The sequence below is a fragment of the Coregonus lavaretus genome (genome assembly GCF_964263955.1).
Source record: "Coregonus lavaretus genome assembly, chromosome: 29".
Classification (NCBI taxonomy): Eukaryota; Metazoa; Chordata; class Actinopteri; order Salmoniformes; family Salmonidae; genus Coregonus; species Coregonus lavaretus.
In genome coordinates, this window is record NC_140016.1 from 25,608,574 (window position 1) to 25,620,217 (window position 11,644).

The 11,644-nt window shown below is 40.4% G+C and overlaps 1 protein-coding gene across 1 annotated transcript in view; it reads right to left on the reverse strand.

Moving 5' to 3' along the window:
- LOC311105225 (phospholipid-transporting ATPase ABCA1-like) overlaps positions 1–8,212 on the reverse strand; it is a gene marked incomplete at its 5' end in the record, with an annotated part of 53,012 nt that extends 44,800 nt beyond the window's left edge. The window contains 4 exons of the mRNA XM_084147297.1: positions 825–943; positions 1,171–1,312; positions 7,143–7,236; positions 8,147–8,212. Coding sequence (XP_084003423.1) covers positions 825–943; positions 1,171–1,312; positions 7,143–7,236; positions 8,147–8,212 — 421 coding nt within the window. The remainder of the gene's footprint in view (positions 1–824; positions 944–1,170; positions 1,313–7,142; positions 7,237–8,146) is intronic.
- Between the last annotated feature and the right edge of the window lie 3,432 nt (positions 8,213–11,644).

Here is an 11,644-nt window from a genome sequence, read left to right on the forward strand (position 1 = left end):
GAAATCCCAGAAATGTTCCATACGCATAAAAAGCTTATTTCTCTCAAATATTGTGCACTAATTTGTCTACATCCCTATTAGTGAGCATTTCTCCTTTGCTGACACACCTGACAGGTGTGGTATATCAAGAAGATGATTAAACAGCATGATCATTACACAGGTACACCTTGTGCTGGGGACAATAAAAGGCCACTCTAAAATGTGCAGTTTTGTCACACAATGCCACAGATGTCTCAAGTTTTGAGAGAGCGTGCTGACTGCAGGAATGTCCATCAGAGTTGTTGCCAGAGAATTGAATGTTCATTTCTCTACCATAAGCTGCCTCCAATGTCGTTTTAGAGAATTTGGCAGTACATCCAACTGGCCTCACAACCGCAGACCACGTGTAACCACGCCAGCCCAGGACCTACACATCCGGCTTCTTCACCTGCGGGATCGTCTCAGGAGGATAGGGGGGTGCTCAGGAGTATTTATGTCAGTAATGAAGCCCTTTTTTGGGGAAAAACTCATGCTGATTGGCTGGGCCTGGCTCCCCAGTGGGTGGACCTGGCTCCCAAATGGGTGGGCCTATGCCCAGTCATGTGAAATCCATAGATTAGGGCCTACTACATTTATTTCAATTGACTTATTTCCTTCTATGAACTGTAACTCAGTAAAATCTTTGAAATTGTTGCATGTTGCATTTATATTTTTGATTAGTATACATTTAGCTAACATTAGAAAATGAATGATGGAGAAACGATTGGAACCATTTCCCTGTTTGACCGCTAAGTTTTATGGGTATTATGACTCATGCTGTGGCACTCTATGGAGGTGCCTCTTACCTTCGGTGTTGGCATGTAGTGTCTTCAGGGCCTGGATAAGGTCTTTAAAGCCGTCCAGATTCCGGTCATTCTGACTGTACAGCAGGATTTTCTTGGCATCCGAGAACAAACGAGAGATTCTACAGACATCCACAGAGAAACAGATTAACAGAGAATACAATTGAATCAGTTCAATTCAAGTTATAAATATTATATTTACAAGAAACATTTAAGAGACCATTTTCTTTATTTGGATGTTATTAATCTAATGAAACGAACCAAGTACAAAATAAAGTGTATTCATGTTTTCATATCTTATTAAAGGGAGACTATCTGATATAGAGCTGCAGCTTGGGGTGGGACTCACATGGACTCATTGAAGTTACCCACGACCCCAGGGGACTCTCCAGGAGTGGGGTTGCGGAAGCAGGGGTTGTTGGCGTTGCAGATGATGCCTTGGATCCAGGGCAGGGTACCTGCCGAGGGCATGGCCTTGTTGGGGAAATGACCTGACGGAGACACAGGGAGGGATACTATCAGTAATGTCACTGTCAGTTATATAGTGTTGAAAAAAGTAATGCTTCCTATTTTTTTCCAATGCAAAAGGTTGGTAAACTGTTGGGCAAAAAAATCAACTCTACTACACCACTGGTCACTGTACAGTACAGTCATAAGACACACAGAGAGAGGAAGCGGGAGCGCAGAGGAAGAGAACCAGGAAGAGAGAGTCAACTTGGTATATTTTGAAATGTAACAATGTTTAAAGCACATTCAACCACATCTATGAATGTAAAATAAGACTTTCAAAGTAGTCAATTCCATGTTTATATTTCAGTCTTTTCACCCTCACTATCAACAGAGAGTGGACTGGAGAGAACATAGGGTAATTCCAGTCACGTTTGAACTGATACTGAGACGCTTAAAAGGCCTCTATATCAACCCGCTGGATCTACTTAGTCTTTGAACATCATGTACAGAGTTCCAAAATGCTATTTTTGTCTAGGCAAAATGCAGGTACACCTGGATGAGCACAGATAGTTGTGTTCTCAGATTGCCTTATCGGGCCGGCAGCGGATGAGCTAGCATCAGCTAACCACGTCTTGTCCCATCCTAAGGGCTTCACTCGGCAGCTACAGACCTTATTGACGTGAGGGAGTGATTGCCTAAGTACAATGTACGACCTTTGCCCCCCAAGATGCCGTCTCTCCCTCCCCGGGAGGCAAGCAGTTATTTGTGTGATGGGTCAAAAAAGGTAGGTGTGTTATCAGTAAACCTTAAGACTGCCAACTGGCCCATTGCTAAGGAAAGCAGAGATAAGAGATAACCCCACGTAGCCAAGTGCTTAGCAGGTTCAGGGCGGCCATCTTGCTTTTCAGTGTGATCGTCATCAACAGCCTACACAGATGTATGACTTAATTAACTAGTGGGTGATAAATGTGAATCCTAAATGCCATTTAGCTGGGCAGTTTTCAAATTATCACCACATTCATAAATCTGGAGACTTATCGCTCTGCCATGTTTTTTGAAATCCTTTTTTGTGTGTGGTTAACATCCATCCCCAAAAGCAATAGGTTAGCCAGGCCCTGTGCAAGAAAGAACATGTCTTTCCTATTTGGTGTTTGAGCAGTTAGAACATACACTGACCCACGTGATGTATGACTCAAAGAAAAGCATGCCTCTGCCTAACCAGGACTTTAGGTGGAATTGAAAGCAATTTACCAGCTAATGCTTCTGTTTTCTGGCAGATGGACAAAGCGCAGGCTTCCGGGAATGAAAGAAAGTGGATATTCTGTTGTAGACAAAGATTTCTCAGGAGATGTGTTCATCCCATTAATAATAGTTATTAGTAGCTGTATAAATGCTTTGTCTTACATAACTATATCCTAAAGCAGGTTTGTAGACTACACAAAGTAGGATCAATATGTCAATATGTTTGACTTTGTTAAACACATAGCTGTAACTCTTTATTTTGTGTCTCATATAGAATGCTGAGTATCGAGTCCCATAGTAATAAACACAAGCTTCTTCAGTATAGGGAAGGTAGCTGGCCAATTTATTGATCCTATTCTGTGAAATGCCCCCAGAGATTTAATTACCCAAGGTTTCTCTAGCATATCAGAACTTCTACTGGTTATCTCATTCTGGTGAAAAGATGCTTGGTTCAGCCAGTGCATGGCCATTACGTACTTTTTTCCCATACCCGTGCCAAATAGTCTACCTAAGCCTTGCGACCTTCATCAGCATTCACATATAAAACCTTGATAATGAAAATAGAGCAGCAATAAAGGTGTCAAACTCTAAACCCCCCCTAAAACCACTAATATGTCCACTGCCATCATGAGCCACCTCACGAATGAACTGTCAAATCAAATAGAAAATTATTCCCCCCCCCCCCCTTGCACACAGAACAGCCTCAATTCATCGGGGCATGGACTCTACAAGGTGTCGGATGCTGACCCATGTTGACCCCAATGCTTTCCACAGTTGTGTCAAGTTGGCTGGATGTCCTTTGGGTGGTGGACCATTCTTGACACAAACCGTTGCGCTTGGCATCTACTATCATACCCCGTTCAAAGGCACTTAAATATTATGTCTTGCCCTCCCCTTCATCTACACTGATTGAAGTGGATTTAACAAGTATTAGAGATCATAGCTTTCACCTGGTCAGTCTATGTCATGGAAAGAGCAGGTGTTCATAATGTTTGGTGCACTCACGGGCTGCTGATGTCATGCAGATACTGACGTTTTGTGTACTTTTTCATAACAACAACTACACGTTTGATGTTGGACGACAATAGAATGTTCATGATGTCGCTACAACAATTGTCTACAGAAATGTTGCTAGACGGACTGTAAACCAGCCTTTAGGCTATATTGCAAATTAGTGCCTGTCATATGTGTTCCCCTGAATCAACACCTACCCTAAGTATGAATTACTACAGGGTTCCTGACTAACATTTTCCCCTGGTGTCAATGGTGCCTATAACTTTTACAGTTGGTGGCACTAGTCCATGATTTGGTCGGACCCACATCACGAGTAATCATCTTATAAAGTAACTCGTAGTGCTTTATTAAATAGTAGACTACTGAGGTATTCAAGAAATAAGTTGTTTCATCTAACACATCCAAGCAGGAATGCATGACTCAATATATTTTGGATGTGCAAGCTAATCCAGTGATTGACATTCATTTTGGGTTGACAATTAGACTATAGTTGCTATATTTAACTGTCAAAATAGGACTCCAGAATCTCCTGATTGTTTTTTTCAATAGAGATGAATTACATACATCTTTACGTACACTAACTAAAAACATAGGCTAATTAATTTGGGGTTCAACACCTGAGGAAGTGGAAACTCAAACCCATTAACTAGATCACTAACTCTAAATATACAGTGCATTCGGAAAGTATTCAGAACCCTTGACTTTTTCCACATTTTGTTATTTTACAGCCTTATTATAAAATTGATTATTCCTTTTTTCCCTCATCAATCTACAGGTTTAGACATTTTAGCAAATGTATAAAAACAATAATAATAAAAAAAAAATATTTACATAAGTATTCAGATCTTTTGCTTTGAGACTCAAAATTGAGTTCAGGTGCATCCTGTTCCCACTGATCATCCTTGAGATGTTTCTACAACTTGATTGGAGTCCACCTGTGGTAAATTCAATTGATTGGACATGATTTGGAAAGGCACACGCCTGTCTATATAAGGTCCCACAGTTGACAGTGCATGTCAGAGCAAAAACCAAGCCATGAGGTCGAAGGAATTGTCCGTAGAGCCCCGAGACAGGATTGTGTCGAGGCTCAGATCTGGGGAAGGGTACCAAAAAATGTCTGCAGCATTGAAGGTCCCTAAGAACAAAGTGGCCTCCATTATTTTTAAATGGAAGAAGTTTGGAACCACCAAGACTCTTCCTAGAGCTGGCCGCCCGGCCAAACTGAGCAATCGGGGGAGAAGGGCCTTGGTCAGGGAGGTGACCAAGAACTCGATGGTCACTCTGACAGAGCTCCAGAGTTCCTCTGTGGAGATGGGAGAACCTTCCAGAAGGACAACCATCCCTGCAGCACTCCACCAATCAGGCCTTTATGGTAGAGTGGCCAGATGGAAGCCACTCCTCAGTATAAGGCACATGACAGCACACTTGGAGTTTGCCAAAACGCACCTAAAGACTCTCAGACCATGAGAAACAAGATTCTCTGGTCTGATGAAACCAAGATTGAACTTTTTGGCCTGAATGGCAAGCGTCACGTCTGGAGGAAACCTGGCATCATCCCTACGGTGAAGCATGGTGGTGGCAGCATCATGCTGTGGGGATGTTTTTCAGTGGCAGGTACTGGGAGACTAGTCAGGATCGAGGGAAAGATGAACAGAACAAAGTACAGAGAGATCCTTGATGAAAACCTGCTCCAGAGTGCTCAGGACCTCAGACTGGGGTGAAAGTACACCTTCCAAAAGAACAACGACCCTAAGCACACAGCCAAGACAACGCAGGAGTGGCTTCGGGACAAGTCTCTGAATGTCCTTGAGTGGCCCAGCCAGAGTCCGGACTTGAACCCGATCTAACATCTCTGGAGAGACCTGAAAATAGCAATGCAGCGACGCTCCCCATCCAACCTGACAGAGCTTGAGAGGATCTGCAGAGAAGAATGGGAGAAACTCCCCAAATACAGGTGTGCCAAGCTTGTAGCGTCATACCCAAGAAGACTTGAGGCTGTAATCGCTGCCGAAGGCGCTTCAACAAAGTACTGAGTAAAGGGTCTGAATACTTATGTAAATGTGATATATCCTGTTTGTTTTGTTTTTTTGGCACAAATTTCTAAAAACCTGTTTTTAATTGGTCATTATGGGGAATTGTGTGTAGATTGATGAGGGGAAAAAAACGATTTAATCAATTTTAGAATAAGGCTGTAATGTAACAAAATATGGAAAAAGTCAAGGGGTCTGAATACTTTGCTAGTAGCCATGTATTCATCCAACAGTAAATGTAATGTCCTAAAACAAACTTTTCAGTTTTAGGTTACTACCCATGAGACCTATGCCCTTGCAATGGCCGGTGAGCATTTAGAGCGCATGCCACTCTATATCTCAAAGCCATATCAAATATCTTGGTTGTAAAATAGTTGCTATTAAGCTGAATATTGAGATTTGAGAAATAATTAGTATACCTACAGAAAGCTGAGACCCCCCTCTCTTTGACAGGGACAAGGGGATGAAGCTTTAAAGGTGTGAGTTTCCCGCAATTACATTTTTTAAAGTTATACAATCAGAATGCATGTTTCTCTCAAGCGCATGGGGGGAGAGGAGAGTGGTTCGCTCATCACAGCAGCATACCCCAGCGAAACATGCACAGGGGCAGGGCAGACACTTTCATTACAGGAATCATGAAGATAATGCACTTTACTGTTTGACCCAATTATGGTTTTAGCCGCCCCAAAAATAGGAAGTTTTGAGTGAGATGAGAATGTAGAATGTGCTCTTTCTACATCTATAGGCACCCTTTCCGTTTTTTACGATCATTGATCTTGGCTGTCTAACTGATGACGGAGTCGGAGCAGGTCTCTTTGCTGATACCGCGTTTGACTTTGAATGTAAGTTCAGAAAACCGCGCCAGTCCATCTTGGTAGGGGTCCGGCCGTTGCCCACTGATCAGCCAAAAGCTCATTATAGATTAGTATAACAGAGAAATTGCGCAAAAATCTTTAAAAAAAATTCTTAGCAGGCCCATGTGCCGCCAGCCATGTCACGTTTTCTTTTTGTGTTTGTCAATTTTGAGCAGCCCACCTAACAAAAAAATGGTTCAGCCCATATGGCATTTGCCAGAAGGCCAATCCGCCCCTGGTTGTATGCCCAGTAGGCAGAAACCATATCAGGCTTTAGATAAAAACCCATTAACAGGGGTATATCCATGCAGAGCATTCATTAGCAGGACAGGATATTCCCCATATAACAATAACTCATAAAACATCCTCACCTGATAAGGACTTACCATAAAAATCAACACGATTAGGCTACTGTTGGAATGTGAAAAATTATGTATAATTATTTTTGCCTGAGTGTGTTTACTCGAGTGGCCAGCATGTAGCATTTTCACATAAATGCCTGCACATGGCATTGTAGCATACCATTGCATGGTATTGCTAGCTTGTATACTGTAGCAACTTTGGCATGTACAGCGTACAATATATAAAAGGCAACTGAGTTCATCCACAGATTTCAAATCCAAATGTCTCTGTGGCCACAACAACAGGTTGGGTTAACCAACTAGTTGAGTGTCTTGTGAAGAAGTGTGTGCGTAAACAATGAAAAGGACAGGGAGGTGCATCCTACTTACACTCATGTTGTTCGTACGGAGGGTAGTTCAGTCTCACTGATATCAAAATGAAGAAGATCAACAGGGGCCATACTATCTCTATCAGCAGTTGGAGCTAGAGAGAAAACACAAACAAGAGAAGAAAGCCAATCGGCATTTTCATTAAGGAGCGTATCCTATGGAAACCATTACTCCTCCCCTCTTTATTACCATATGCCTAGCTTGTCTGCTAATAGTCTGGAGCTTTTAAAAGCTGGCGTTAAAAATGGCTCCCTCACTACCACATATATTATGTCTGCATCAACGCTATACGCAGGCAGGATGTAGCTCTCACAAGATGGCTTTTATTAGTAACTCATTCATAATAGATGCAAAGCTATCAATACAACCAACCCTGACTTCAAAATAGCCAATGCTACACATCCACATCCAGCAACAATAAAGTCAACTCTGTTCAAGGGTTATCAGGTGCATGCTGATTGAATTAGGAGACAGAGAGAGATGCTACTCCAGCACTTGTAAAGCCATCTAGAGGCAGGGTTCTAAGACACGTGGGAGGACTAGTACAGACAAGCTGTAGTAGCAATTAAAGCTAACATTGCTAAGTTAAAGCACTGTCCCTGTGTCAGTGTTGGGGAGTAGTGAATTACATGCAGTGCAACTAGTAATTCACTTAATTTTGCAGTAAAATGTGTGACGTAAGCAATCATTTCCTTTCTTTTTTGGCATCAGACCAGCCTTAAGGCGTCCGCATGCTTTCCATCCGAAACAGTTCGGAATTGTAGACCCGGTATATCTTTCTTAATATATGACAATAATACAGTAATAATACAATAATAATACAGTTATTCCAACATGTTTTGAATATACTGTAAACATTATAACAGAAGAACATAATTATACATTCTATTTCACTAACTTATTAATTTAAGTTTCCAATCAAACAAAGCCACGGGAAAAAAAGTCCCAATTCCTTAACAAGGACTTCTACACTTCACACAGTGATATAAAGATGGACTGCTTACCGTTTGCCTTCTTCTGCACGTAAAGTTCTTCCACAACAGCAAGCCCAGCTGAGTTGAGATGGACATCTCTACTCTGGACCTCTTAAGCGCAAGCTTCCCTCGGCTCCAGCTCTCTCAACTGAAATGACACACAGGCAGTGGTGAGGGTGGGTAAAAAGACACCAGCCAGCCAGCACACACACAGCTCAAAGGTACAAGGTCAAGGGTCACTTGTCTATCTGGAGCTGACAAGATCACATCTCTCCAATATGTCCTCCTCATATGGGAACTTCTTCTACACCGTGTTCCCAGGCAGACTCGGAGTGAGGAGGGGTCGAGGGGACGTTCATACATGCAGATATTTACAGGCTTTTAGTGCTTCCATCAATGCACCGAGTCCACTGAGTGGTTCTTTGATCACTGATGGTCCCTAAACAGTGCAGGTTTGTTTTGTGAATGGTGCAGGTGGACAATGCTTGTGATTTAAATAGTCATTTAGCATATGCACTTGGGGCCCTACATTTTAAATTGTTAAAGGAGATCCCAAAAAAGTTGTATTTTAAGTCCATGATTTAATCAGCATTCCACCAACAGATTTAATCATGTGATGTTTTTGATAAAAAATCATAAAAGTTTTTGGGCAGACTAGATTAAGTTGAAAAAAAAGTATGAACATGGAAATCACCATGAAATAGAAAGGTGAGGGTAAACATGTAGCATAATCATAAATCAAGACCTACATGTAGAAATGAAAACAGCTCATGCTGATATATGTTATGTGTTAACATTGTCATGGCATATTCATCTCAAATATTTTTATTGTCAAGTTTTCTTAACAATATTTCTCAAAATTGGGCAATAAATGGTCTACTGCATGGACCGCAGCTTTATTTGCAGCGATAGGTAACGATGCTTCGTGTTGACTGTTCAGAGAGTCCTTGGTTCAAGCCCAGGTTGGGGAAAGGAGAGGGACGGAAGCAAAACGCTTACACATTTTTTACATATGGGTGGTCCCGGGAATCGAACCAACTATCCTGGCGTTGCAATGCTCTACCAACATGCATGACAAGGTTATAGATGCTTTGTGAAGCCTCAATTTAATATGGTTAATAAAGCCTTTATTAAGTGGTGCTTATGTAAACCTTTAAAAAGCACAGGTTTATGCCATATTTGACATACTGGGTAATGTCACATTTGACATAGGTGGTTATGTCACACAGTTATGAACCCTTTATAGAGCATGACATACGGTTATAGATCATGTGTGACACATTTATGTAGTGCTTATGAAGGCTTTATGAAGACTTTATGAAGTTATTCTTGGTAGGCCTACGACTTATCTCTTAATCATAATAACTGTATGTTATCATGTACTAGACACTATGCACATGCAAAAAGCTGCCAAGTACAAGCTTTTATGGTGGTACTTGTATTAGATGACATGAACAAAATATATATCAAAACAACCCTCCTCTTTGCATTAGTTTGTTCTAGAGTAGTCCCTTCATTGTCTCATTAAAAAATTACCGAAAACAGTTATTACTATTTTTTATCTAGGTAGCGTAATCAGTTCATGAACCCAATAAGTGGATGAGTTGGCTACTATCAGCGCCTCTAGCAGTCTTTGAAGGAACAGTCGGTGTACAGTTTAATTGTCTCCCTGTCTTTTGTCCTCACACAAGAGCCAGGTGGACTGTTTGTGGTAATACAATATAAATTACAACAAAATAAATTCTCACAAATTATTAACGGACTTATCAATAACATGTTATTTTGCGGGGCTTCATATTGACGTGTAGCCTACAACAGCTCATTATGTAAATTAGACAAAGTAACTCAAACTTGTTTCTAACTTGAGTAACGTTATTATCTTGTTTGGTGGCGATATGTTGCTTCGTAACGTGCGCAGAGATAACTCTACAAAGAATGTAATAAAATATGGGAAAGTGTAATATGCCTACTTTTGTCTAACACTGGGTTTACTGAAAATATTCGTGACGTGCGGTGTTCTCCGTTTTCCTTTCAGACTAACTAAAAGGAACCTGCAGGTATTTTTCCCTTAATGAGTAAATCAATTTTACATGACAATAAATAATGTGGTTGTAAATGTGCCCGAGGACTAGGATACAGTAGCCTTCCTCGTGTTTTCTAATGAAGTAGCCCACAATAAAAATGAGAGACAATGAATGAGTGGAAAATGGAAATAGCCTACCTTTTTCCAAAGGCACGAAATCAGACTCCTTTCGGTATTAACTGTGGTTCCTCCCCAGCGAAATAATAATTATTCACAACTTTTTTTTTATATTTTGTCTCGGCTTGTTATCCAGGCATGTGTGATCTGTACACAGAGGAGGAGAACCATTTGAATCTACTCAAGCTTTTATATGGAGAGAACCTTTGCTACATCCGCTTGTAGAACTGGTGTTATACCATTGTCCATGGATATGTTATGTGATTAAACCCCCCTCTAGTGGAGCACGTGTAGACTCAAAACAGCTCTTGAAGTGGCTACTCGCACTCCCCGACCTCCTAAAACATCTGGAATTGATGATCACGATTAGGAGAATCTAAATAAATACCATAGGCCATAAATAACATAGGCCGTACATGTATTGAAAGTATTAGGCTCCATAGTAAAAAAAAATCCACACAGAATGTAAAATGAACAATCACAACTTTGAATCCATGTTTACATTAAACCTCATACTTTACAGTCAAAACATAATCTGGTCGTGTTTGCCTTTCCTGAGATTAAACCATTAATTAAATATTTCCCGGTTGCATGTACTGTAACGTGTAGCAATAGGCTAATGATTAATCATATCGATCACTTCGGAAACAACAATCAGTTCAGCTATGGGGGTGTGTTCTTTGTAAAATAGTGAAACAGATTCCCAAAGCCAAAACACCCAGTACAGTGTCATTGAAAGGACAGATTAGAAGAGATAACCAGACCTGGGTTCAAATACATGTGTATTTGAGTATTTGTTATTTAAATACTTTTTTCCCCTTCTGTGTATTTGAGTATTTTCAAATACACAGCCGAAAACAAGTACTTTTATTGGAGTATTTGAATAGTTATTTGCAAAAACCAAATAGTAGACCAAATTGTTTTTGAAATTATTTTCAAATACTTATTTGAAATACTATTTTCCAATTCATGGGTTTAAAATATTTTAGTATTTTCTACATTTTCAAATAAAGGTTATCTGAATGCTTGATTTGAAATGTATTGAAAAGTAATTGAAATACCTTAAATAATATTTTAACCCAGGTCTGGTGAAAACACAGTAATTTGCTCCCCAAAAATGGCATAGCCTCTTACCTCTAAATTGGATTAGTTCAAATAAATATTTTAATAGATGGAAATCATTAGGCCCATGAAATAGTAAAATAATTGCATTATAGGTAATGCATAGAGTCATGAAACCAATCTTAGTATATTTAATTTACCAATATTGACCATTCCATGCATAAAAGAGGAAACAGAATTGGATTATGACCTTTCCACTCTGCCAA